This window comes from Melanerpes formicivorus, unplaced genomic scaffold (assembly GCF_026170545.1).
Source record: "Melanerpes formicivorus ecotype bairdi unplaced genomic scaffold, bMelFor1.0.p_v2 SCAF_11, whole genome shotgun sequence".
Classification (NCBI taxonomy): domain Eukaryota; kingdom Metazoa; phylum Chordata; class Aves; order Piciformes; family Picidae; genus Melanerpes; species Melanerpes formicivorus.
In genome coordinates, this window is record NW_027142363.1 from 9,036,406 (window position 1) to 9,064,300 (window position 27,895).

A 27,895-nucleotide genomic window follows, 5' to 3' on the forward strand; every position below is an offset into this window, starting at 1 on the left:
CAGGTCCATCACTACCATAGGTTTTGCTACAAATTGAGGCTTCCTGGGTTGTTTTTTTTCTCTTCTGCAGAAGCTTTTTTGATGTGACAAACTCAGAAAACACAAGTTGTTCTTTGTTGGTGTATCATTACGAAGTGTGTTAACTTCTCTGTAGTAAAATGTAGCTTGGTGATGGAGTTGTGCAGTTAGCAGTATGAAACACTAATCAGATACCTCAGTCATTTAAAGGGTTGATGATCATAGCTGACTATGCTCACCATACAGATAAAGACTTATGCCTCTGGAGTCAAACAAACTGCATTTATTAAGTTACAACTGGTGCCACGTTCAGCAACTCCATTGATATACACTGCTTTCTGGTACACAACTTGAAGATATCACTTGGGAGACTCCTCAAAGTTGGGCTCTGAAGGAGGAAGGGAAGAGACAAAAAGGTTGTATTAGTCTTTTTATTCCTGCTTCAAATGCCACAATTCATCTGCTATTCAAAGAAAACAAAGCTGACACGCTAAAGCAAGCTCACTCCAACGTACATCGGAGTCTACACCACCACTTTGTGCCAGGGTATGACTGAAAGTGGGCAGCACTAAATAATGAATTGCACTGGAGTTGTCTTTTCCATCTTAGAGGAGTTATGCATGAGGATTAAAATAGACATGCACATTATTAACATTCTGCTGAAACAACTTTTAGCTACACAGCTGGGATAGGGAAGAAGGCAACCAGAACATTATTAGACACTAAGAGAGCATTTCTAACATAGCTCTGACATAAGAGCTCTTCCTCTTGATTAGTGTCTTACAGCTGATTAACAGAATGGAGTGTGCAATTTCAACTCCACTCAGCAAGGGATATTCTCCACATACAGACACTGAGGAAGGGATTCTTGGTATCAAAGGTACAAACTCAGAGTGCTTAGGGTTTTTGACAGGTGTGTTGTTGATACTTATTCTCCTTGCTAGAAAGTCTGAGGGGTAAGGATCACCTTATAGTCATCTTCAGTAAGGCAAAAAAATTAAGTTCTGCCCATCTAGCCACTTAGTTTTGAAAACTCATTGAAATTAGATTAAGGATAGGCAACAGTGAAAAAAGAACACGGTCTATCACCCCCTTTGTTTTGTTCCACAGATCACAAAACTCTTGTTTCATTAGGGAAAAAAAAATCCTAACCTTTAATATGTATTGCTTTACAAATTATACAGAAATAAAACCAAACCTAAAGAATATGCATGCTTAAAAATGGGGAGAAAAAAATAAAAGATACTCTATCTGCACCAGTAACAATCTGATGCCAAGTTCTTGCTTAATCCAACTGAAATGCCACTAAACCCTGGGATATTTTTAGGTGTATTTCTAGTCTAAATTAGACTTTTCAGTTAAGTCTGATCAGAATGGTGAGTTGACCTGAGCTGGCTGTCAGATGCCCACCCAGCCTTGTGCTATTAAATTTTCCCTCCCTCTGTTCACAGGAGGGCTGCAAACAGAGGTAGCATTTCTCACCCTTTTTTTGAAGTAGGCTGATACAGAACACACTGCCAGCATCACTGACTGGCTCAGCTGCATCCTGAAGATGGACTGGTTCCATCCAATGTGTGGACACCTGCTGCCCTCTCCTGATAAAGAGGCCACCCCTGCAGCCCACCACTAACCATGCCACATAAACCAAATAAACCATAAAAACCAATAGGCCCCAGGCGATTTCTACATTTGTATTTGGGTTATTTCTTCAGGATCTATGAAGGGTAATTAAAAAAGCCTGACAGGACTGCAGGTTTTGTTAGGCATCAGTATAAACTAGTGCACACCTCTACTGGAAAAGGCAAATATTAAAACAAAGGAGTCAAATGGAACAATGTGTGAACTGTGCAACAGGAAGGAGATTCATTGAGGGCACCTCATATTACATTAATGGTCCAAAGGAAAACTAAATGGGAATTAAGAAAAGCAGTCAGTTCTGATTTGCAATTTAAAATGCAAGAAGATTGTTAACTCACCCTCAAATTTGAATTCTGGAAACTTGGTTAGATCTCCCTCACCATATGCCCGCTGAAGTCTAGCAAGAGATTCATTCATGTCTTTCTGAAATTCAGGGCCTGCATCAACAGGACCTCCAGCTTGCCTAAGGAAAACATGACAAGTTCTGATCAACAATGGAGTTTTGAAATTTCATGTGCAAGGTCTACACTTTCATGGCTATTTATGAATTAAAAAACCTTTTTGACAACCAACCACAGTGAACTATGTAAAATGACAAACCTTTGGGCATACTTATGTATAAACAAGGTTCTCAGGGCGAAGTACAGGCTCTCTCCTATCAATGAAAATCCAAGCTACAGAGGTAGCCTTTCAAGACATAAACCCAAATCAAGTATTTGGGCTTTCAGGGCTCTTAGTATCACTTGTTGCCTTTGTGACTTCGTTACAAAATTGTGACTCGTAACTTTGCTGTTTCCCAAGTAGTGGTCTGGGTTAGGAAAGCCTAACTGTTCTTGCAAAGAAAGAAATACTAAACAAGCAAAAATCCCTGCAGAAAAGGAATCTTCCATTCAAATACATTCAGACAGGGAATTTCTTGGGATACAAATCTAAAAGTAGTTAAAATAATAACTGTGGAACATGAATGCTCAGCTGTACCACCACAGATACCACTTATGATTGGTAAAGCCACCAAAAACACACCTTCCTCCACAGTCTAGTTTCTTTTAATATGGAAACACACATCTTCCTCTAGAAGAACTAAGAAGTGGCTTATTTCCTCTCCTAGAATAATTACTGTAGTTCTGGTTCTTGCTTGGTTGTTTTCCCCCCTCTCATTTACAGAGCACGTAGCTGGGTGAAAACTAACACACTGGTATGGTCTCACAGTGGGGAAAAAACCTTCATTGAATGTCTTAACTTCCCAAGAAGACATTAGCTTTGCTTTTTCTTTATTCAGTGACAAAATGGGCACTTCGTGTTAGGTGTGCAAGAACAAGCCTTCTCACTTGTGACACTATCAATAAGTTTGCAGGAAAATGTACCTTAAGTATTTAGACCATGATGCACAGCCAGCATCTGTCAAAATGTGTACTTTCCCCTCTTTTGCAGCCAACCTTAGAATGATTTTCTTTACTTACTTGCTCTTTGTGTTGTACTCTCTGATCTTGTCCAAAAAGAGCTTCTGAACTGGATCAAGCTCTTTTGTCTTATTAAAGACAACAGCAGAGAGCCCTATGTTTCTACGCAAGTGAATGGAAACAGCAGTGCGAAAAACGGAAGAAAGTCGCAGGATCTGACGCAGAATCATGATGACAGTGATGTTTTAGCTACTAAAAAAGAAAGAACAAACCAAAACACAGAACTAGTTAGCTCTTTCTGCAATACAAACGGATAAAGCAACAAAAAAATCGCTCAGAAGTGAGCTTTAAACCAGAATGAATATTTAACCCAGCACACGATAACAGGGTGGAATCTCGAGCAGCCTCTGAATCCAAAGAGCGATGCGAGACGTCCCCCGTTCAAGCTCTGCACTGAAATCGTCCTTGCTCGCACCTCCACCGAAGACAACCCCGGAATTTGATGTTTTGTCTCGTTTAAAGCAAAAGCAACGATTTTAACCCAACACCACCGTTTACCGACTCCACCACTTCCCCCGACTCTTCACCTCAGCCACCCCGGGTACAGGCGGCAGGGTCAGGAGACACTGTTAGCGCCAAACCTGCTGCCTCAAGCACAAACTGGTGGAAGCGGAGCCATCCCCAGTACCTACCGATCCCACGGGAGAAAATGGACAGGGGCACCACGAAGCCACCCCGGCCCAGCTCCAGTCACCTTGGGAGACTCACTGGCACCGCCACGCCGGCTCCGCCCCACCCCTCCCTCCGCGCAATGCACGCCGGGAAGCCCGCGCGACCCGGTGCAGCCACAGCGCTGAGCCCCGCGGCCGCGCACACGAGGTCCTCGAGGCGGTGGCGGCTGCACCCTCCCCACCGCATAACGCTGCTTAGCTATGGCTGGGAGAAGAGAAAGAGCAAAAATACCAACCTGACTGCCTACCCTTACTGCCGGAAGTGGGCGATATTCTTCCGGATGATGGCAAACGGCTCGGAGTGACAGGCGCCGCTAGCCCAGCCCCGCCTGCGGATTGGTGGCGCGCGGGGGCCGCCGGGAGCTGTAGTTCCTCCACGGGCGCGGGGGGTGGCGGAGTCGGCGCGCGCCCTCCCCGCCTGGGCCCGCGCTGCGCCGCGCTGCCCAATCCCGAGCGCGCGACGGCCTCCTCTGGGCGGCGGCGGCGGGACCCTGGGGAGCCGCGAGGGCCGTAGCTGGCGGGAGGCGTCGTGCGGCCGCTCCGCTCGGGGTCGGTGCGGCGGACAGCAGCGGCGGGTAAGTGCGGCGCGGCCTGGCGGCCCGGCCCGTGTTTTGTTTCCGTTTCTCCCCGGCGCCGCGAGTCTCATTTCCGTTTCGGGTTCAAACAACGACGAGGCGCCGCGGGGAGGAGGAAGGGGGGAAAGCGGGCGGGGTGGCGGGGGAGAGAACCGGGGCCTACGAGGAGGAGCGGCCTCGCTCGGCGGCGGGTCTGCGCCGGCCTGGTTTGCGGCTCCGCATGCCGCCCGCGTGGGGGCCTGTAGCGGCGTCCCCGCGGCCGGCGGAGCGGGCTGGGGCGCCGCTTCTCGAAGGGCCTCGGCGCCGTGGGGTCGGACCGCCGCCCGCCGGCCAGGCACCCTGCAAGCGGGGAATGGAGTCGGCGACTCCGGCGGGACGCGGGGAAGGGCCCCTCGGGCAGCGCAGCGGACGCAGCGCGCTGGGGGAGGAGGCTGCAGTCTGCCCGCCGTGTGTCCTGCGGTCGTGGCTGGGGTCGAGTCGTGCAACCCGGAGTCTTCTGCGGGACTGGAAAAGTTTCCTCCGTTTGTAAAAACTAATTTTGCCTGAAAGCATAAGAGGGTATTTGGCATCTCGCGCGGTTTGCTTCATGGTGCTTGGCCAGGTACGTGCGGCACAACCACTTCTCCCAGTTGGGATTGTCTAATTTCTGACTGTTGCTATGAAAGGAAAACACTCGAAATCTGGCATGATTCCACGCCGTTTAGCGGTCTGCTGGCTTTGTCTTAAATCCCACCTGGCAGATAACTTCTAAGAGCTGATCTGTAAAGGACAGATTGTATTGGTAGTTATCAATTGAATTACGAGAGGGATGGGTAGTACCCAATATTTCACAAACAGCTGAACCACCAGAGCAGCTCGGGAGCACAAGTACCTCTGGAGATCATGCTCCAGTTTCACTTCATAATGCATGTGGGCATTAACTGTCTCCAACTTCCTAATTGCCTGGTAGAATAACAAATGCTGGTTCTAGTAGTAGAGATTGTGCCCCCCGTAATGATGGGCTTGTTACTTGCGTAATTGCCTGTGTTCCGGGGTCTGTGTGTAGATTTGTCCCGAAGGATCAAACCCCAAAACATACCCTAACGTAGACAATAGGTTAAGCACCTGCGAATGTGCAAACCTGGACACTCCCTGGGGTCCAGATGGTCCAGGCAAATGTGTAGCACGTGTAATTAACCTTGTAAGCACCCGTGAATCTGCAAACCTTCACATGTCCCCGCGGTCCAGGTGGTCCAGGCAAACATATACCATGTGTAATTAACTCTGTAACACATCTCTCTGTGTGCCCCAGGCCATGTTGGCATACGCCCCATCCTATAGGTTCAGTTATCAGGTTTCTCTGTTACCATAGGGCAGTAATTGTCTTGGGACAGTATTTAAACCAACGAAGAAGGTAGGCACTTTGCCTTGTTCTTGCCCAGAAAGCAACAAGGGCCAAATACTGCTGGAGTAGCCGCTGAAGAGCCTGCCCTAGCACATCGGCCTTGCACCTAGACCAAGGCAGAAAGGGGGAAATCTCCAGGAAAACTAAATCCCAGAAGAGCCACAGAAAGGCTGCAGCCTAGTGGCAGAGCACACTAGACGCCCTCTAGATCTCTCTGAGCCAAGAGCTGCTCAAGTTATCGTCACTGCATCTGGGAAGATACCAGACAGAGAAGCAAGTTGTGAGTACCTGTCTAGTCTGCTACTAGACTAGAAGCCCATATGTGGTAGCTTACAGATTAGTATCACATTCAGCACATGGTTTCAGCAAAACTAATTTCACATAGTAGTAACTGTACAACTTGGTTACTATTTCTTTGGAGAAGTTTTAAAGTTTACTAAGTTCCCTTACTAACTTGTTTTTAATAAATTATCCTACTAACAGTTGAGTTTGGGGTAAGAGTATTTCCTGGAAAAGAATGATTTCAGACTGCAGTCTTTGGTAATCTCTTCTATTGTGGATATATAAATAGTAGCATGTTTTGCTTTTTCTATTGTGTTGGGTTTTCTTTGGGGGTTATGTTTGTGGGGTTTTACATAGAATAAACCAAGTTGGAAGAGACCTCCAAGATCATCATGTCCAACCCATCAACCAATCCAAGCCACCTAAACAACTAAACCATGGCACCAAGCACCCCATCAAGTCTCTTCCTGAACACCTCCAATGATGGTGACTCCACCACCTCCCCAGGCAGCCCATTCCAATGGGCAATCACTCTCTCTGTATAGAATTTCTTCCTAACATCCAGCCTAAACCTCCCCTGGTGCAGCCTGAGACTGTGTCCTCTTGTTCTGGTACTGGTTGCCTGGGAGAAGAGACCAATATCTGCCTGGCTACAGCCTCCCTTCAGGTAGTTGTAGAGAGCAGTAAGGTCACCCCGAGTCTCCTCTCCAGGCTAAGCAGCCCCAGCTCCCTCAGCCTCTCCTCATAGGGCTTGTGTTCCAAACCCCTCACCAACTTTGTTGCCCTTCTCTGGACCCATTCCAGCAAGTCAACATCCTTCCTAAACTGAGGGGCCCAGAACTGGACACAGTACTCGAGGTGTGGCCTAACCAGTGCAGTGTACAGGGGCAGAATGACCTCCCTGCTCCTGCTGGCCACACTGTTCCTGATGCAGGCCAGGATGCCATTGGCCCTCCTGGCTGCCTGGGCACACTGCAGGCTCATGTTCAGCCTACCATTGACCAGTACCCCCAGGTCCCTCTCTGCCTGGCTGCTCTCCAGCCACTCTGACCCCAGCCTGTAGCACTGCATGGGGTTGTTGTGGCCAATGTGCAGAACCTGGCACTTGGCTGTGTTCAATCATGCTGTTGGACTCTGCCCATCTGTCCAGCCTGTCGAGGTCTCTCTGCAGAGCCTCTCTACACTCTAGCAGATCAACTCCTGCCCACAGCTTGGTGTCATCAGCAAATTTACTGATGATGGACTCAATGCCCTCATCCAGATCATCAGTAAAGATGTTAAATAGCATGGGATCCAGCACTGATCCTTGGGGCACACCACTAGTGACTGGCTGCCAGCTGGATGTGGCACCATTCACCACTACTGTCTGGGCTTGGCCCTCCAGCCAGTTCCTAACCCAATGTGTTTTCTATACCACTTAATCCTTTTCCTAGGAGTTGGTGTTACTTATTGTAAACTGTTAATGAATTTTGTCTCAATTATTTATTGTATGTATTCATACTTAGAATGCCTTGGGATGGTCAGTGAAACATGGTAATGCTATACAAAATATGTCTTTACAGACAAATTCTATTCCAGTAGACTCCAAGGCATGAAAATCTGCTGTGTCAATGAGAATATTCCACAGAATAGCTTCCCTTTTAACTGCAGAAGTACTGCATTAGTTTGGGACTTAAGATGTGTTCATGAAGTTCATCAAGTTATAGCTCATGTGAGGGACTGGTGGAAAGATGGGACAGTCACTGAACGCTTTATTGCTGAGTGTATTTGCCTATGAGGAAATAGCCAGTTTCCTGTCTAGCTATCTGTTATATAGCTTCCCGTTGCAGCATTTTATGTACAATGCTGCTTAAATTTATTGTACAATTTATGTACCATGCTGCTCAGCCTTGCTAAGGTGGTGATGTGAAGCTAAAGTTAGCAAACAATGTATAACTTTGAAGAATTTTCAGAAGGTCTTTCTAAAAGCTGTAGCTCGTGCAAAGCAAAAACACTCTGGAAATTTGGACATCTTTGAGAAAGTCAGGCTTTGGGCTCTGTACTAACATAGTATCATAGTATCAGTCAGGGTTGGAAGGGACCCCAAGGATCATCTAGTTCCAACTCCCCTGCCATGGGCAGGGACACCTCACACTAGATCAGGCTGACCAGAGCCTCATCCAGCCTGGTCTTAAACACCCCCAGGGACGGGGCCTCGACCACCTCCCTGGACAACCCATTCCAGGGTCTCACCACTCTCATGGTGAAGAACCTCCTCCTCACATCTAGCCTGAATCTCCCCACCTCCAGCTTCATTCCATTCCCCCTAGTCCTATCACTTCCTGAGAAGTCCCTCCCTAGCCTTCCTGTAGGCCCCCTTCAGATAGTGGAAGGCCACAATGAGGTCACCTCGGAGCCTTCTCTTCTCCAGACTGAAGAGCCCCAACTCCTTCAGTCTGTCCTCATAGGAGAGGTGCTCCAGCCCTCTAATCATCCTCATGGCCCTTCTCTGGACACGTTCCAGTACCTCCATATCCCTCTTGTAATAGGGGCTCCAGAACTGGATGCAGTACTCCAGGTGGGGTCTCACTACAGCTGAGTAGAGGGGGAGAATCACCTCCCTTGACCTGCTAGCCACACTTCTCCTGATGCGGCCCAGGATCTGATTGGCTTTGCAGGCTGCAAGTGCACACTGAGAGCTCATGTTGAGCTTTTTGTCCACCAGCACCCCCAAGTCTCTCTCCTCAGGGCTGCTTTCCAGCCAGTCACTGCCCAGCCTGTATTTGTGCCTGGGATTGCCTCGACCGTTCCTAGTCCTGGATTTCCCCCTAGAGCATTTGAGGAACATGTACTGTCATCTGTTTTGTGAAATCTGTGTTACATTTTGGCTTATTTGTTAGATGAATTCTCACCTTTGAGAAGGTGTCCTGCTTTTTGGTTTAAAAAATGTTTCATAGGACAGAACTCCTCATCTAGTTTTGTTTATCTGTGACTTACAAAAAACTCTTTTTTTTTCCTAGCTCTGTTCTTAAGACGTTTTAGCCATGACTAAGAGAGAGGCAGAGGAGCTGATAGAAATAAAAATTGATGGAACTGAGAAACAAGAATGCACTGAAGAAAGGTATGTACTGTCGTTGCTTTTGGGGGACCGTAGGCTGCTGTCCATTTATTTATTGATTGATGTTCTTTAATTATTTTCAGGCTTGTGGCTGCACACTCTGGCTTTGCTTATTCAGATTTGTTATTGGGTGTTGTGTAATGCTTCAGAAGTGGTCCTAATTATGAAATAAGTACAAGTGTTTTCTAGCTGGGCAAAAGAAGTAACTTCAAATGGGGAGAACTAACTGGTTCACTAGGATCTCAAATCCTGTGCTTGTTTGTTTTTCCCATCATTTTGCAACTTCCTTGCTGGATAGGAAGTTCTTAAGTTTGCTTGTGCCCTTCAGTTTTTCTGTTTCTTATCTAACAAAATGTTGGTTCTCTTTAAGTGGACTGTAGCTGCTGTAGAAAACTTGTATAGTGCTACCATACTCTTCAATCTTAATTGCTTAAATCCCAACTGTTTTGTTTGTCACTTGGTGTGTTCTTAGTAGTCCTACTCCCCTGCTTTAATGTCTGTGACAGTGTCTGCAGGTACATGCTGCAAAACTTTCTGCTTCTATCTTTCTGTAATGGAGATGAACAGTTCAGTTGCTCCATTTCTCCTCTGTGTAACAGTAAACCAATGGATTGATGTTCTGTATCTACTGAATATGTTGTTAGGGCCATCAAAATCATAGACACCGAAATCTAATAGCCTTTGACTTAGTTACCGCAACCTGTTGTTTGCTTTTTTTGCGTTCTAATGCTGCATAAAAATAGCTGAGGCTGGCAGATGACCTGCTCTTTGAGACCCTGCCTTGTAGAATTGATTCGACACCATTTATTAGCTGTTTTTTCTGATCTCCTTGTATGTTTTTACGACTTACAAACTGACTCTATACTTTCTAATTTCTGTCTGTGTAAAAGCAGAGAGACTGATTGTCTAAGGTTCTTGTTAAGACGTGAGTCCCACAACACTGATGCTTCTGAATGTCATTACTAGTCCTGTCATCCTGTTAGTGCAGGACAGCCATGGCACGTGACTAACGTTTCGTTCAAGGCTCGATGCAGTTCCTTCCGGTTGTCTCTTGTATACATAAAGTTTATCCTTGTGCTGACTGGTAAAAACACGCTGTCTGTATGAGAGTAGACTTTTTTTTCCTTCTTTTTTATTGTGTTTCTGTGGTTTTAGCTTGAATGTCTTTAAACACAGCTTAGGGAAGACAAATAGAATTAGTTCACTCTACTTGGAAGTTAATGATGTATAATACACTGATCATGACTTAATCTCTTCAAAGTAGTCTTAAAATAATCCTGGTGTTTAGCCTATATTTTTAATGGCAACAGTTACAAAACCGTAAGGGGACCAAATTTACTGATTTGCTTTCAAGCTAAGAGTGTTTCTGCATGGTAGTAAGATTTTTAGAGCCAGTATCCCCTGTTATGTACTTTGTTTCTAACTTCTTTTAAGCTTTTCTATACCTGCTATGTTAACATGTAGATAATGTTTTGCTGTTTTAATTTGGTATTTAAGCATCGTTGAGCAAACTTACACCACAGCAGAATTTGTGAGTCAAGCTATTGACATCAATGAACCAATTGGAAATCTTAAGAAGTTGCTGGAACCCAGACTGCAGTGTTCCTTGGATGCACATGAAATTTGCCTGCAAGATATCCGGGTATGAAGGCTATGTATGAAAGATTTAACTTCTTAATGGTGAAGCATTTTACACACTTCATCACTTTTCCCCATTGTTCATAGAATTTGTGTTTCATTTGGTACATTAATTGAATAAAAAACAGTTTAATATCCAGTTCATTATCATCATTTAATACATATATATATATACCCTAAAATCAAAATACTTTGGGGATTCTTGGGTTGAGAGTAAGAAGGCAGAAAACCACCTTACAAGTGGGAAGAATGGGGCCAACAGCAGTACTGTCTTCTCTTGAGACAGCCCCCATCATTAGTTGCTGCCTGAACATGCATGAGTGATCTTGTTTTGAATCTAAATAAAGCAAGAAGACTTTTATACCATTCAGATGCATAGATAGAAAAGCATTGCTCAAGAATTGCCCTTCATTATTTTTACAGACATTGCCACATGTTAGATAGTTTAACTGTTCTACCTTGTGTGCAGTTGCATGCTGTGTTCATAGTTAGTCATCTGTGGCTTCCCCATGAAAAACATGAAGAATGTTGCTTTAAAGACTTTTTATGAAGGTGTTTAAAAACTAAGAAAAGGAACTGCAAATGCTTTTCACAAAATAAAGGTAATTCCAGGTACTGCATTGCTTTTTGTTAGATTAGAAAATGTCCCTGTAAGTGAGACTACCTTAAACAGAGCAGGGTGGTGTATTTCAAATTCTGGTCACATTCTTAGTCCTGTACTATACATAGAGTTAAACATCTTTGCATGCTTCTTCAGGAAATTTGCTGCAGACACATGTGTGTTTCTAAATTTTAAAGGAAAATAGGTTTCTTATGACTGTGAGATTAACACTTCTGGTTTTTTGCATTTATCAAGCTGGACCCAGATCGAAGCCTTTTTGATCAAGGAGTCAAAACAGATGGAACAGTGCAACTCAGTGTGCAAGTAATATCTAGGCTAGGTAAGCAGTTATGTTTGTGTGTTATACAGACAAAATGATACTGTAGGAGTGAGCAAACCTAATTCTCTGCTATTTCTCGCTGTAAAATGGCAAAGCTTGCTGAATGGTAACATAGCTTCAGAATGTCTCCTTCCTTGTGTGGTGGTGTTATAAGTAGTCGTAATTAAAATAAATGTCATGGATTGATGCTATTCTAAATGGTTTTTTTACAGTAATTTTGTCAGTTTCTGAGTTTGGAATAAACAACAGAAAAAAAATCCCCAACAAAACATTTAAAACAAAAACACCCTAACAAACCTAGGTCAAACGGTGTCAGACAGCTTGAGGTCTTCATACCGGATTAAGTATTTAGACAGCAGGCAAAAGATTGATTATTTTTTTTTTTAGGTAGGTGACAGTTTGAACTTTGTCAGGTGAGTGAGCTTCTGTGTTAACTGAAAATTGGTGTGAAAGGCTTGGACCACTATCTGTTGTCTGTTTTCTGTGGATTAAAAGGCAGGGTAAACAGTTGTGACAAAGGAGCATTAACCAGGTGGGTGAGGGATTTGTTGACATGTAGTTTTTATTTGTATTATCAGATGGGACAGGATGTCCTCTGGTTGAGTCCTCAGGAATTAGCAGCAGCATTATTGTGCTTTTTTTTCCCCTATTCTTGCCCTTTGTCCTCTTTGTCTTGAGTGGAAGGACTGCCACCACTCACTGAAGACAATATTCACGTCAGGCTCTAGAAACACCTGAAGATGTTCATTCCCATATTTTTAAACCAACAGTGACAACAGGTTCCTCCTGGAGTAGGGTGTCTTTGATTATCTGTTTTGAGTTATGTCAATAAAACAGTTTAATAAAATCTGGCTTCAGTGTACATAAAGGAGAAGAAAGCCTTTCTGGTTTGTATCAACAGTATTAAGACTGACAATTTGCATTTGATGCTGAGTCTCAGGTGACTAGTGGTAGGCTGAATCACAGAATCCTGGAATTGTTAGGGTTGGAAGGGACCTCAAGGATCGTCTAGTTCAAACCCTCCTGCCATGGGCAGGGACACCTCACACTAGATCAGGTTGCCCACCCTTACTTGTCTGAGAGACTTGCTACTTGCTGTAGAGGCAAGTATTTCATGTGCTTTTCCTTATAAACTGGGAATGAATTGTGCTCTTAGAACTGAAGATTGACACCTACAGGATGTACCATTTCACATCCAGTTTAGAATGGTAGGGACACAAAGATACTTCACAGCACAATATACTGAAGTTATGGCCATGTGATGTTCTGTGAATCCTGCTTTCTACTGCCTAACCCTAGTCAAGGTTTTTCCAAGTCATAATAACAGGGAAATCTACAGATTATTTTTTAAATGTGTTTTTTATGTGCAAGTATGTTTGATAAAAATTTCTTAAAGAAGTGTGATTATTAGTTGTAATGAGAATTGTATGGCACCAAAATGGAAAGGGTTTTTCCCCCCTGTTTAGCATATCATGACAAGAAAAATCCCCTGTACAAAGTCAGCAATTTGGTGAGGCACCAGTTGGGCACAATGCCTTTAGAAGACAACAGAGAAGTTGGTAATACAAAGCATTATTAGCATTAATGATTGTCTTCCTTATTGCTGCACAATAGACACAGACATATTGTCTGTTGTCTAATATCTTAAATGACAAACATAAAACCATAAAACATGAAGAACTTCCTAATTTTTCTTAATGTTTTCTTGCAGGGTACTGAAGTTGCCTCATAGGGAGGCAAGAGGTGGATGGGGGGAGTTTTGGGGGGAGGGGGGGGTTGTTGCTTTTTTGTTCTTTGTGCCCACATCCTGCACGTTCTGTTTGAGAGATGTGGAATGGATCACCTAAGTAAAATAGGAAGTGTTAATACTAGGGGAAGAAAGAGGAACAGCTTTTTATTTGGGTTGCTCAAGTATACCCTATATAATAAATCATGTCATCATAATTTAGAACACTTACAGAAGTCTGGTGATGCTTTTATATCATGGTTCTTTCCTCAGTATGCTGACACTAATCAGAAAGCAACAGTTTTGTCATATTTGCATTGCTGTCTTTTAAGTTGTGTGTTTGTTCTTTCCATACTTAGGGATAGAGCCCAAATTAAACATCCTCGAAATTGTGAAACCTGTGGAAACTGTGGAGGTAGTGATTGATCCAGATGCTCATCATGCGGAGGCTGAAGCTCACCTTGTTGAGGAAGCTCAAGTGATAACTTTGGATGGAACGAAACACATTACAACAATTTCAGATGAAACATCTGAACAAGTGACACGATGGGCTGCAGCGCTGGAAGGCTACCGGAAGGAGCAGGAGCGCCTTGGAATACCGTACGGTAATAATACATGACCCTGTGTGTGTCTGTATGCATGTCTGTGTTCAGGTAGGGGCTGAGTTCTTTGGTTCATTTGGGGGATTGGTGTTGGGGTTTGTGCATTTTTGGTTGGCTTTGCTTTTTCTTTGTTTCTTTGTTTGATTTGCTTTTGTTTTCTTTTACAACTGATAACTAATTTGGGTTATATAACTGAAGAGCTCCACTACTTCAGAGAAGGTTTATTGCTGTATGTGTAAGTACGATGCCAATATCTGCATAACACAAGGATTGTAATGGTTGTATTACAGTAGTGCTTTTTGCATCACAACTTCATCATTGCAGATTTCTGAAAGTAATTTTCTCCTTTCCCCTTTTCTTTTTAAACTGTATGTTGGTGACAAAGCTCTTTTCCATAGGATCACAGAATGTTTTGGGTTGGAAAGGACCTTTAAATGTCACCTAGTTCAACCTCCACTTCAATGGGTAAAGACATTTTTAATTAGATTAGACCACTCAGAGCCCCATCCAACCTGACTGTGAATATTTCTGGGGATAGGTCATCCACCACCTCTTTGGGCAACCTGTTTGTGGTGTGAATTCAGACTACAGACTTAACCAGGCTGGAAATGACCTTTGAGATCGAGTCCAACCTATCACCCAACACCATCTAATCAACTAAACCATGGCACTAAGGTTTTGCACTACTCCTTTTCCTCTTTTCTCTTTTGTGGTTTTAAGGCAGAAACCAAAGGAAGACATGTGGCACATTTTATGAGAAAAAGCAACTCAGAAAACTTAGTCTCATATCTGTACAGAGCTTAATGACTTTAGCTGTGAAAATCCAAAGTTGAGCTAAATCCACATGTTTCAACTGAAAGTCCCCCAAAGTATCTGCAAATCCTTAAACAGTTTATTTAGAATCATAGAATTGTTGGGGTTGGAAGGAACCTCGAGGATCATCCAGTTCCATTCCCCCTCTGCCATGAGCAGGGACACATCCAGCCTGGCCTTAAAAACCTCCAGGGGTGAGGTTTCCACCACCTCCCTGAGCAACTCAGTACTTGGTGGCAATTGCCTCTGAAGGTACTGGAACAGATAGTTCATAGTTCATTTATAGGATGCTGAGTATGATGCTAAGTCAGATTTTGCATGGAAAGCCATGCTAGCTTCAACATGGAAAAAGATGATTCAAATCTATTAGTGCATGTTTAGTAGTCCCCTCATGTGATGGGTAGACTCCAGCTGGCAGGTGAGCCTCTACATACTTCCTTTCTAGAGGCATGGGGGAAAGAATCAAGAGACAAAGTGAATTATAAAACAAAATAAAGAAAAATTCATGGTCAAGAAAAAAGAACTTAGTAAGCTGTCCTGTCTGTGTCCCTTCCCAGTTCCTTTTGCACCTCCAGCTTACTCACTGGGAGTGGTTGAGTGAGAAGCAAAGGCCTCGTGTCAGAGCCTAGTACTCTGACATGGTTCTTTTAAAGACTCCATGCCTCAAGGGTTTAATATCAAATCCACTTCAAGGTGGTTGATGTTACATGGGATTTCTGATTGATTAGTGATACAATTTATATTGCAAACACAGTACTGGCTAGAAGCAATCCCCTTTTTAAAGCAAACAAAAACAATGAGCCACCTTAATAAAGGCAGGGTTTTCAAGACCTTGAGAAAAGGTCATTGAAAAAAATAAACTCTGGCTTATGCTTGTTTGAACACTGTAGGTGAGTAGCTACTTGTACTTCATTCTTGTTGGCCGTTACGGTAAGGACTAGCTCTGTATCCTCAGTGAGAAGGAACCCTGCAGTATGTAATGGGATGATTTATGGTTTTGTCTCTCTCTTCCCAGACCCAGTGCAGTGGTCGACAGACCAGGTACTCCACTGGGTGGTGTGGGTAATGAAGGAGTTCAGCATGACCGACATTGACCTCAATGCACTCAGCATTCCCGGGCGGGAGCTCTGCAGCTTCAGTCAAGAAGACTTCTTCCAGCGCGTCCCGCGGGGAGAAATCCTCTGGAGCCATTTGGAGCTGCTTCGAAAATGTATGCAGATTTTTTCTGTAACTGGTTTAACTTCCCCCTCCCCAACTTCTCTTTAAAGATGAAACTAATTGTGAGGAATTGTTTTTTCCCTGCTTAATATTGGCAGTAAAAATGAGGGCATCAGTGCACATGGCCCAGAGTCTGGTGCCGCTGATGGAATTTTGGGGGTTTATGATCATGAGGAGCTTTACACAGCTCTGGGCCTGTTGGCACCAGGCTGGGGGCAGCTGTCTCAAAGAGGTAGAAGGATTCCCACCTATGAGTTGGCAGGGCTCATCAAGAGGGCTTTAAAGTAGGTTTGAAGGGGAAAGGGAATAAAACCAAGCTCACTAGAGATCAGCATAGGGGTATCTTCCCAGAGTTTTGGGGGGAATTTTGCCTGTCTTTCCTCAAACTTCATACCCAATAGCAAGTAGTAACTGATGATTTCTCCTTTGTTTTAATAAAGATTTTCTGTTTGAACATCTCCTGAATTTGACAGTTTTATAATAAAATATTGATTGTGAGTTACCTATTGTACATCTCTGTCATAGAAGTGAAGATTATGAAGCATAGGCAATGGAATCTTTAGATGTACACAACAGAACTGATACGTGATGCGTTGTAGGTGTATGATACTATAATGTCTATGTACATTTCAGACTTACCATGCTGGGATAGAACTTGACAGACTAAAAACCTGTTTCCATCTTCATTTATGTGATATAGCTAAAGGTTTTAGGGGGTGGAGAAGGCATAAAATACCTTGAAATTCAACATGTACATCTTTGTTTCTGAAAACTGAATGACAGATGTGAAATGTCTCTACTCATAAGACCATAAGCTATGCTTGTTACTTGCAAACCAGCAACAAATATTTACTTTCTTCCTCTATGAAATGTGAAAATTTTTGATGCTCAGCTGACTTGAAATTTGTAGGTTAAATAATTATTTTTTTCTTTTCCTGATTTTTAGATGTGTTGGCAAGCCAAGAACACTCTGGAGAAATAGCAACTGTTACTATTGATCAGCGTAAGTACTTCTGCCGCCAGTTAAGTCAGGCAATTAATTGTTTGCAGATTTAGCACTGCACTGTGGTTCAGCAGCATAGTAGTGCAACGGTTGGAAAATCCCTTGGGAGAGTAGTTTTCCTTGGTGAGGGGAAGAGGGCATATTTTATATTCTTAAAGCAAAATGTTGGGTTTCTTGATGTTTTATCATTGACTGTAAGGTGATGTCTGACCTGAACAACAAGTTTCAAACTTCAGGTTTGAATGGTAGATTTGATGTCTTGAAATAAACTGCCTGGAATTCGTGTTTGCAGCCTTGAGTTGGTTTGGGTTTTAGGTTATAAATTGCATTAAGGAATTAGATACGTTAAAATGTCATAATTTCAAACTAAAGTGTTTCTAAAAATGGGAATGGAGTGTGTAAGAGAAGACTTGCTTAGGAACCAATACTAGGAAAAAAAAACACCTTAAGGTAACTTTCTGCTGTTTTAACACACATTCTTCCAGATGAATCAGTGTCATAAATTATTGAAATTAATCTATTTTTAGGAGACTTGCAAGCAGTTTGTGTTTAATAGGTGTACCAAATATTACATCCTGGGTTTGTGTCTTTTTAAAGTCACCTAGGTGGGGCATTTGCCTCCACTACTACTGTTGTAAGAGAAGGGTATTTAATTGCTGTTTGAAGAGCAGGTATGGAGGGCTGTACAGTGACTATACAGAAGAGTGCATCATATGGGTAGGTCATATGGGAACAGCATAAAGATGAAAATGAAGGCATGACAAGGTGAGGTTTTTGATGGGAACTTGTAATATGCTTGATAGTAGAGCAAAGCTGATGTTTTATCTGTAATGTGGCATCTCAACTGTGAGTCTAAACCCACCATTTTCACTGTAAGGGGTAAGGAGGCTTTATTCTTAGCATTGTGATTTAGTGTTTCTTTTAAGCAAACATCTCCTGGATGTTTTGATAATACAGGTAATAAATAATACATGTTTATTTCTGTGCCAGCAATTTATAATTGATGTTCTGAAATCTTCTCTGCTTTACAGCTGTGCAGATTATTCCAGCATCAGTACAGCCTGCTACCCCAACCACCATTAAAGTAATCAACAGCAGCGCAAAGGCAGCTAAAGTACAGAGAGCTCCAAGAATCTCTGGGGAAGATAGAAGTTCCCCTGGGAACAGAACAGGTACTGCCTCCATTATTTTTTAAATGCAAATGCAGTAAGAAACTTGAGAATTTCATAGATTCATAGAATGGTTTGGGTCAGAAGGGACCTTAAAGATCATAACCCCCCTGCCATTTGCAGGGATACCCTTCACTAGACCAAATTAGTTTTCTGGAACACTTTGTTGTCCATCTAAGTGTGAGGTTTGTAGAAGTCCACGTGATATGATGGGAACTGTAGCTGCAAATTATATCACAAGCATCTACAGACCTGGCAGGTTGGCTAGCTCACACAGGCAGTGTGTTAATGTGCTGCTGCTTTTGATTCCTGAAGTAAATAAAATGCATTAAATTCTCTCTTCCCATCACATAGCAGCCTGTCCCCTCAAACCAGTGTGTAGCATTTATTCAAGCTTTTAACTACTTTATACTTTCTGTTACAGAAATGAGAGAAAATAAACTGTATATTGTGGAATCATGGCCTAGCTAACACTTGCTCTGCCTTTTTCCTCTCCTCCTCTTCCTGCAATTTGATGACTTTGGGATTTAGGAAGTCTTAGCTTCCTGGTTTGGCACACTAGGTCTGCAGTTTATGTTTGAAATTACTGCTATTTGGACATACTTTTTGATTACTAATGAATCATCCTGCTTTCTTTCTGCCTTTTTGTGTCATTTTTGCTTGGGTTCTGTCCACTGTCCAATTGTTCTGTTAAATCCTTTCCTCTCCTTCCCCTTGAATTTTTGTTTTACATTTTCTATGAATGTCTATTATGATGCCATAGAGGATTCTAGGCCAAGATTTTATCAGCTGACATCAATGGGGAGTATGCTCTTGTGGTTTTCTCTGTAGGCATTAGATCTGCTATCTTAACTCTTTGAGACAGTAAAAATTTAACTGTGGATTTCAACTTGAGTTAAAAAGAAATCTTAGTGATTAGACATGAAAGATGTTGGTGTAAGCTGGTTTGGGTGGGTTTTTTCCTATTTGTAATATTCCATGTTGAAAATTGGAGACAATTCATCTTTTGGAAAAAACCCAACTTCTATTACATATGTGTCTTTCTGTATGTTGAAGATGAATAATCAACTCCTGCAATGTGTTCAGGTTTAGGGGTAGTTGTGTGTCTGAATGCCAATACGTAGTGTTATGTTATTCTTTTTCCTTAAGTTTTAGGGAGTGATTTGTGAGAAATCTTTATTATTTTTCTGTTTTCATCAGTTTCTTTATTTAAAAAAAGTAATACTAAGGACTTTTCAGGAAAACATTTACAAAAGAATAACCAAAATATATTTCAGTGCAAGTTTTCCTTCTATCGCATAGTCTGTGTTGATCAGCTTTAATATGTTGGTTGAAAATGTTTGGCTATGAGGTAAATAAGAAAAGAACTAAATGAAATGGATCTTCTTGTTCATATTTCAACAGGAAACAATGGCCAGATCCAGTTGTGGCAGTTTTTACTAGAACTTCTCACTGACAAAGATGCTCGGGACTGTATTTCTTGGGTTGGTGACGAAGGCGAGTTTAAATTGAATCAACCTGAACTGGTCGCACAAAAATGGGGACAGCGTAAAAACAAACCCACCATGAATTACGAGAAGCTTAGTCGGGCTTTGAGGTAAGAAACTGATCAGGTCTGAAGTGGTTTGCTTTCACTTTTCACTATTGTAGTGCAAGACTTGTGGATTCTTTAATAAAGGTTTAAACAGATCCTCTACCACTACTCTTTCACGTTAGATTGTACCAGTCTCAGGGGCACAGTATTTGCTAGAGGTGGCTTATTTTGCTTTTTAAAGAAGGTAGTACAATAACTTCTTGAAACTATATATTTATTTTCAAGATTATCAAATGCTGCTGCTGATAAGTTTGGGTTGTAGACAGGCAGAGGTTGGTCTCTTCTCCCAGGCACCCAGTACCAGAACAAGAGGACAAAGTCTCAGGCTGCGCCAGGGGAGGGTTAGGCTGGAGGTTAGGAGGAAGTTTTACACAGAGAGAGTGATTGCCCATTGGAATGGGCTGCCCGGGGAGGTGGTGGAGTCACCATCGCTGGAGGTGTTCAGGAGGAGACTTGACAGGGTGCTTGGTTGCATGGTTTAGTTGGTTGGGTGGTGTTGGATGATAGGTTGGACGCGATGATCTTGAAAGTCTCTTCCAACCAGGTCTGGTCTATTCTATTCTGTTCTATTCTGTTCCTTTCAGTAATGTGCCAAATAGTATTGATTATTAGTGAAAAATACAGAAATCCATGAATGCTCTGAACTACTAACTTACTTTTAGATTTTATAATTTCCTTGTTTGTGTTCCTCTTGTTATGGTGTAGAGCAGATACTTTCCTGTAATTATGTAAATAAGAGTAGTTCTCTGTATCTAACAAATTTTTGTCCAAGTGCAAATATTCATTGATCCATTCCATTGTTCTTATGGTAGGGATGTTACATTGAAAAGGCATCTGACAGGTAGGTTTCAACAGCTGTGATTCCAACTTTTAAAGTTAATCTGAACAAATGGAAGCATTTCAGACTATTTTCATTCCATTATGATTTTATAGTTTGACATTGGTAAAAGGAACTTCTATTACAGAATCATTGTAGGTGATGTGCTTGAAGAGGAGGAGGAATAATGCAAGTATGCAAGTAGCTGAATTTTTCACTTTTTTCCCCTGATTTTGGTCTCTGGAATAATTTGAAGATTCAGTCAAGTTCTCTGAAATCATTAAAATTGAACTTCTGATTTCTTACTATGATATGGTTAAATATTTTAGAATAGAATAGAATAAACCAGGTTGGAAGAGACCTTCAAGATCATCGTGTCCAACCTATCATCCAACACCACCTAATCAACTAACCCATGCAACCAAGCACCCTGTCAAGTCTCCTCCTGAACACCTCCAGTGATGGTGATTCCACCACCTCCCCAGGCAGCCCATTCCAATGGGCAATCACTCTCTCTGTGTAAAACTTCCTCCTGACCTCCAGCCTGAACTTCCCCTGGCACAGCCTGAGACTGTGTCCTCTTGTTCTGGTGCTGGCTGCCTGGGAGAAGAGACCAACATCCACCTGTTTACAACCCCCCTTCAGGTAGTTGTAGAGAGCAATAAGGTCACCCCTGAGTCTCCTCCTCTCCAGGCTAAGCAGCCCCAGCTCCCTCAGCCTCTCCTCATAGGGCTTGTGTTCCAAGCCCCTCAACAACTTTGTTGCCCTTCTCTGGACTCATTCCAGCAAGTCAACATCCTTCCTAAACTGAGGGGCCCAGAACTGGGCACAGTACTTGAGGTGTGGCCTAACCAGTGCAGTGTACAGGGGCAGAATGACCTCCCTGCTCCTGCTGGCCACACTGTTCTTGATGCAGGCCAGGATGCCATTGGCCCTCCTGGCTGCCTGGGCACACTGCAGGCTCATGTTCAGCCTACCATCAACCAGCACCCCCAGGTCCCTCTCTGCCTGGCTGCTCTCCAGCCACTCTGACCCCAGCCTGTAGCACTGCATGGGGTTGTTGTGGCCAATGTGCAGAACCTGGCACTTGGATGTGTTCAATCTCATGCTGTTGGACTCTGCCCATCTGTCCAGCCTGTCGAGGTCTCTCTGCAGAGCCTCTCTACCCTTGGTTAAGTTTTCAAGGAAGGTCATTATTGTCTAATCCTGTAAATTATTTAAGTGGGTTTAGGAACTCTTTTTGTATGAATGAAGTTGCATATTGACAGAAGTCTGAGATCTAAGACTGACTTGTTAGCGTTCCCATTTGGCCACAGTAATTTTTTATCAAAGGAACTAAATTCATCTAGTATTGCATTCTAAAAGAGAAAAATAAAATCAGCTTCTGTTTTAAGATATCTCTATGAAAAATGATAGTAAAAATACAATATTCTGGCTTCAGAAAGCATTTCATTAATATGTGTAATGTTGAATGAGTACTTTACTGGGGGAGATCAAAGTCTATAGAAGGTCATGAATGTCATAGTTGGTATAGAATGACCTCTCAGCATCTCATTTATGTGCAGAGGAGGCAACAGAAGAGACTGACACTCACCAGATACTCAGCTTAATTATACCCTTTAATTTGTCTTGTGAATTCCTGAGGCACAGTCTGGTGTATGTAGAAATCATTTCTGAGTTTAGGAGGAAAGTGGACAAATCAATGCAATGCTATATACTCACTTTAATACTTTTCCTTACATGTCTTTCTTTAGTCTGTTGGAATCTACATTGTGTTCCAGACAGATCCTTAGTGTGGTCTGAAATGGCTGTTCTGGCATTAATTACATTTTGAATTAGAACATTCCTTTTTTCACAGGATCCCTTGTGTGGGAAGGGTCTCTGCTCTGACCACTGCAGAGCCTTACCAGTAGAGTTGCTCTCCAGCCTGTACTGTTTCAATAACATTCTCATATTTCCAACCTGTTCTTGTGAATCTCTGTGCTTGTGTACTGAAAGTAGATGTGAAAGCTTTCTGGACCATAAAAATAATGCTAATTGTTTGGAGGGGTTTGGGTTTGTCAGCAAACTCTGCAGATTTCAGAGGCAGCTGAAGAACTTCAGAATAACGTTGTTATCACTGGGATATTAACCAGATGTCTGCACAGTAATTTGCATGAATCACTATTAGAGAAGTTTTGCATTTATATTTTAGTTACAGAATTACAGAAATCACATTCCTCAAAATGCTGCTGGTTTGGAAGCTGTATCAATATTGACATGTTTTCTAGCACTTGAATGTCTGAAGGGATACTTAATGCCTTTGCTAGTCCCATGATAAGCAACGTTGCCAAGCTAAAACTTTATTAAATGGTAATATGTTCGGGTTTTTAATGTACTGAAATTACTGTTTGATTGTTGATTAATACAGAAAATTATATTGATGTTATTGAGAAATGTGCTGGCTCTTCTGCCTAGCTGTAGGAAAACCAAACCATATGGAAACCACAACAGGGTGAAAATGGAAGAACAACTTTTTTTGTCGCATATACCTTGGTAAATCTTCTAAGATCAGCATCTCTTTAGTTACCCAGTAGCGAAGTGAGACTTGGAGTAGTGAAGTGAGACTTGGATGCTAACTCATCTCCTGTAGTATCCTGAAAAAGTTTTCATGTGACTTGGAACATTCTAGTAACAAAGGCTTTGTGAACTTGTATGGGTATTTATTTTTAGATATCTGTGGTTTTGACCAAACAAATGCTATAAGCAGAAATCCAGTCACTGTAGTATTGTAGAAAGCTTCTCGTGGCATTGTCTTAATTCTAACTTGAGTGTTTCTAGCATGAGATGTGGAAATCTGGCATGGTTTCAGGCCTTTGTGTAAATGCAGGCTCATCTCCTGCAGTTCTTTTCCTTCCTGAACATATCATTAATGTGGACTAAATAGTTTAAAGAAACTTAGTTTTGTAAAGTGTTTTTCTGCAGCATTATTTTGACACAGGCTTTATTGTACAGGACTGTACAATAAACATAAGTGAGAATCATCTTTGCTTTACGAGCATGTCACTCAGGACTGATTATTAGACAGTCAAGGAGGTTTGTCTGTACTGCATGTGGGTAATAGTTTTAGAAAATTTAATTGTCTTTTTAAATGTTTTCAGTCAGTTTTCATATTTTTTGTTTGTTTGTTCTAATTTATTAAAAGCTTGTTAAGCTCATAAAGTCCAGGTTATGAATACTTCCAGGGAGGGGACATCCACACCTTCTCTGGGAAACCTGTTCCAGTGTTTCATCATCATCACAGTGGATAATTTCTTCCTTACATTTCATGTAAATCTACAGTATCTTAGTTGGAAACTGTTAGCCCCATTCTATTTTATCTCTTTGATAAGGGTACTCCCTCATCATTAGTGTAGGCCCCTTTTAAGTACTGGAAGGCTATTATAAGGTTGCCCCACAGCCTACTCTTCTCCAGGCCAAACAAGCCCTCAAATTGTCCTCACAGGGGGGATGTTCTAGTCCCTCAATCACTTTAGCAGCCGTCCTTGGCTTGCTTGAGCCAGGTCTCTGTGTGTCTTGCACTGAGATGGGCACAGTGCTTCAGGTGGAGTCTCACAAGAGCAGAATCAAGTGGGAGAATCACCTGCTTCCACTCTTCTTTTGCTGCAGCCCGGATGTGATTAACTTGGAGCTTGCTGCTCATACTGTTTTTCATCCTGCAACGCTCTGAAATTCTCCCCTGCAGAGCTACTCTCAATCCAGTTTGTAGTTGTGTTTATGTCCTAGCCACAAAGTTTTCTTAATGAGAAGTGGGACATTCATTCTACTACTGCCTACAGTGAGATAAGACTGGCAATAAAACTATAAAATGCTATCTACTCTTTTATTGATATCACCTAAGGTTTCATAAAGTCTCTGGAAAGCAGTGGGCTATATAGTTTGTAATCCTTATCAGACTGGTCAGAAGTGCAGTAATTCTTGTGTGGCACAGTGTACAAAGTTGTCACAGTTAGATAAGTCACTTTTACTTGTAAATAAAGAAAAAGAATGTAAATTTTGCTAGCATGTGAACTATAAATAACCTGAACCAACAAATGTGCTTTTATAGTTTTAGTTTCATCTTTAAAAACAATGGGGAGAGAATGGTTGTTCCTTATTACCACAGAATCTGCAGGGCTGATTTTTCTTCTAACATATTTTTTTCCTTAGAAAAACGGATATGAATAAAGAAAGCAACAGACAATCATGTGAGGCATTTTCTTTCTAAGCCCAAGTGCTATATAAAACTGATTTCCCCCAAACTGACTTCTTTTTTTTTTCCTTTTATAGGTATTACTATGATGGAGATATGATCTGCAAAGTGCAAGGCAAGAGGTTTGTGTACAAATTTGTCTGTGACTTGAAAACTCTTATTGGATACAGCGCAGCAGAGTTGAATAGGTTGGTCACAGAATGTGAGCAGAAGAAACTAGCCAAGATGCAGCTTCATGGCATTGCACAGCCAGTTACAGCAGTGGCACTAGCCACAGCGTCCCTGCAAACAGAGAAAGATAATTAAGCACTAGGACCTGAAAGTGGGAGCCTTTCCTATATAGGCAGAGCAGTTAATGCTCTTACCTTTATCAGAATTGGAAACTTGTTTCGTTTCTTGACAGTACAATGCAGAGCATGGTTTTCTATAAAGAACTGGGACTCTCATAAATTTGGATCTTTTAACAGCATATATTTCAGTGTAAATTAGGGGATCACCACAACTTCTGCACCTTTGAGTCAGGGCCTCTGGTATACAATCTGGAATTGGTGAGAAAGGTTGGACTGGTCAACACACTGTGTCCACAGGTGTACAGAGTAACTTTTTGCAGCAAGCAGGCTTATCAGTTGCCTGAACTTAGTCATTGCCAGTCTTTCTGCTGAAATACCAAATAGCATTTGATGCTTTCAAAGTTAAACATCCACTATTGTCATTTAATTAAGCAGAGTGAAAGAGGCATTAAGTATTACAAATCGTCCAGTTCTTAAAACAGCTTCTGCGTTTATAAGCATAAGAAACTTAAGACTAGACTGAACGTCAGCGCTGAAGAAGGAGATCCAGGTTTAGATCTGGCTTAGGTGAAAAGCCAATTAAGAGTATTTCAATGTAATACATAGATATGCATAATGAGTGCAAGTAAGTACTTAACTGGTTTGAATGATACTGTTAACCAATTAGCAAAAGGCAAAGGTAAACCTCTTGCTCCAGTATCGCCTCCCCCATCAGGTGATTTGAAAACTTGAAAAAACAGCCCTCACCCAAAAGTAGTTTGTTTTGCTGGGAGCTTTTTAATGCTGTGGTCTGCAAGGTGCTTATACTTGCATGATAGTCAACCTTAGTAACTGAAGACCTAAGTTAATCACAGTCAGTAGTCCCTGTTCAGAAAGAAAATGGAAGTTGAAAATAGTTTTACTGAGAACCGGTTTGATTTCGGAGTTAGTGTACAGTCTGACATATATTAAATACAAAGATGTATTTTTTATTTAAAGATAACTTTGTTCCAAACTTCAAGTGATGTTGTTGAAGCTTCACAAGCCAAGTGCATGCTCCAGTGCTGGATGCAATTTGAAGTCTGGGTAATGAATAAAAATAATTGGAATGTATCCTGAATTCTGAGCTACAGAGAGTACTTCATAGAAACTTAAATACACGTGTAGCAAAAAGTAGTCTGTAACTTTTGAGTTTCTGTACTGATGCCTATGCCTTCTCATGGCTGAAAACTATACCATTTTGGTTTTGCTTTTGCTAATGTTGTCATTTACTAGTGTTAGTAACTTGTGTTACTAAAGAGCATATTATGTCACTATGCGTATTTTCCAACTCTTTGTAAGTGGAGCCTCCTCTTAACAATTAAAATGCAGATGGATGAGGGAAAGCCTTTCATTCTGTGAGGGAATGAGCTGCTTGTAAACATTGAATCAAAAATCCTCCCACAGTGGGGTTCTAAACATGAAGTGTGTTTATACTGAGTAGTGAGAGCACTGGACTTGCAGGCAGAGGGCAAAAACACAGAAGGCTCACCTTATTTTAAGGGTGCATTGAGGGCAGAGCTTTTTATTTATAGGTGAGTGTTCACCTGCAGATAATTTCTTTCATGTAGTTCCAGCCTACCTTTCTTCATCATCACCATGGTGATAAGTGGGGGGTGCTGCCAGATTCTTTCAAGAAGTCTTAATATTGATTTCATTCTTGAGCTCTTAAAGCATTCCATCTACTGAGCTTATTGGTTTTATTTTGTTTTTAAAAAGATCTTAAGCCCTGAGCAAAATGTGTAAATGCATCTGTCACAGGAGGCCAACCACTAATCCATTTATTACCCTTACAGTAGTTTGATACCACCAGTTGGCAAGTGTTTGAGGTGACTTATGCAAATAGATGCAAGTTTCGCTTACTAAGGACAAGTTCTGTGACAGCAACTATGTAATTCTGTTCCATTGCTAAACAAAAGTCCAGTAGAAGTCACTAGTTTTATTTAGCAGAGCTCATGAGAGGCCTTTTTAGTTAAATTACAGTACAAAAAGAAGAGGAGCTTAAATGAACAGCTTTCTAGATCAAACCGGCCTGTGGGAGGATAAGCTAACAGCAAAACTGAAATGGAGTATCAATACTTTATCTCCCTGAACGTTCTTGTTACATGATAATCCCTCTAGGGGAATCTTCTAATATCACACTTCCTTTGTAAATACATCCAATTATTTTGCCACTTTTCAGTAGCTATGGTAGTCTTTGGGGGTCTTCGTTGTGGGATCATCTGCTTTTCCACTGTGTTCTAATTGGTGAAGAAGGGATCTTTCAAATGGTGTGAAATCACTGTCACACTCTCTGTAGTCGAGGGAGAAATCTGTGACTAACTTGACGTCTTCAATGAAACGATAAAAGATGTAGAATATATTGTCAGAGGTTGTTCTGTTGCTGCCAGAAGGAAAACAGAGAAAGAATATTCCAAAATTTTTTGTAAAACAGAAGGGTTTTTGCATACTTTTTAAATAAAGACACTTATACTCTGCTAATAATTATGTATTTCTTTCGTGTTTTGCATTTTTTTGGTAATTTTACATGAAACAATTATTTTCTATTTTTACTCTGAAATATTTGTGCATAAAATGTCAATATAGTAAAAATAAAAACGTTATACAGCTGCTGCCTCGACTTCTACTTCTTTCAACAAGCCATTTGTAGTGTCATTCAGATGCAAGCAGTTTAATATGTGCACTTCATTCCCGTTATTCTAATAAACCT

At 41.8% G+C, this 27,895-nt stretch overlaps 2 protein-coding genes across 5 annotated transcripts; one reads left to right on the forward strand and one right to left on the reverse strand.

Moving 5' to 3' along the window:
* Positions 1-286: 286 nt before the first annotated feature.
* On the reverse strand, positions 287-4,112 carry ATP5PF (ATP synthase peripheral stalk subunit F6). 3 transcript variants are annotated; one of them, XM_068144466.1, is made up of 4 exons: positions 4,024-4,112; positions 3,117-3,308; positions 1,995-2,119; positions 287-406 (listed from the first exon to the last, which is right to left on the reverse strand). In XM_068144466.1, the coding sequence occupies exons 2-4, from the start codon at positions 3,284-3,286 to the stop codon at positions 378-380; spliced, it is 324 nt and encodes a 107-aa protein (XP_068000567.1). In that variant the 5' UTR covers positions 3,287-3,308; positions 4,024-4,112; the 3' UTR covers positions 287-377. The 3 variants fall into 3 exon arrangements, with proteins under 3 accessions (XP_068000567.1, XP_068000566.1, XP_068000568.1); XM_068144465.1 differs by lacking the exon at positions 4,024-4,112 and adding an exon at positions 3,749-3,857; XM_068144467.1 differs by lacking the exon at positions 4,024-4,112 and adding an exon at positions 3,749-3,856 and having other exon boundaries at positions 3,117-3,305.
* Positions 4,113-4,257: 145 nt separating this feature from the next.
* Positions 4,258-27,797, forward strand: GABPA (GA binding protein transcription factor subunit alpha). 2 transcript variants are annotated; one of them, XM_068144459.1, is made up of 10 exons: positions 4,258-4,362; positions 9,028-9,128; positions 10,623-10,767; positions 11,620-11,704; positions 13,790-14,035; positions 15,861-16,055; positions 17,010-17,066; positions 18,098-18,238; positions 19,640-19,832; positions 24,955-27,797. In XM_068144459.1, the coding sequence occupies exons 2-10, from the start codon at positions 9,052-9,054 to the stop codon at positions 25,181-25,183; spliced, it is 1,368 nt and encodes a 455-aa protein (XP_068000560.1). In that variant the 5' UTR covers positions 4,258-4,362; positions 9,028-9,051; the 3' UTR covers positions 25,184-27,797. The 2 variants fall into 2 exon arrangements, with proteins under 2 accessions (XP_068000560.1, XP_068000561.1); XM_068144460.1 differs by lacking the exon at positions 4,258-4,362 and adding an exon at positions 4,738-4,963.
* The last annotated feature ends 98 nt before the right edge of the window (positions 27,798-27,895 follow it).

What these genes read in the sequence shown, in the direction of transcription:
- GABPA (XM_068144459.1), top strand. Translation starts at nt 9,052, where the DNA reads ATGACTAAGAGAGAGGCAGAGGAGCTGATAGAAATAAAAATTGATGGA. An exon ending in CAAGAATGCACTGAAGAAAG is followed by an intron (nt 9,129 to 10,622) that starts GTATGTACTGTC and finishes TTGGTATTTAAG; the next exon opens with CATCGTTGAGCAAACTTACA. An exon ending in AACTGTTACTATTGATCAGC is followed by an intron (nt 17,067 to 18,097) that starts GTAAGTACTTCT and finishes TCTGCTTTACAG; the next exon opens with CTGTGCAGATTATTCCAGCA.
- ATP5PF (XM_068144466.1), bottom strand. Translation starts at nt 3,286, where the DNA reads ATGATTCTGCGTCAGATCCTGCGACTTTCTTCCGTTTTTCGCACTGCT. An exon ending in GAGTACAACACAAAGAGCAA is followed by an intron (nt 2,120 to 3,116) that starts GTAAGTAAAGAA and finishes TGTTTTCCTTAG; the next exon opens with GCAAGCTGGAGGTCCTGTTG. An exon ending in TCCAGAATTCAAATTTGAGG is followed by an intron (nt 407 to 1,994) that starts GTGAGTTAACAA and finishes TTCCTCCTTCAG; the next exon opens with AGCCCAACTTTGAGGAGTCT.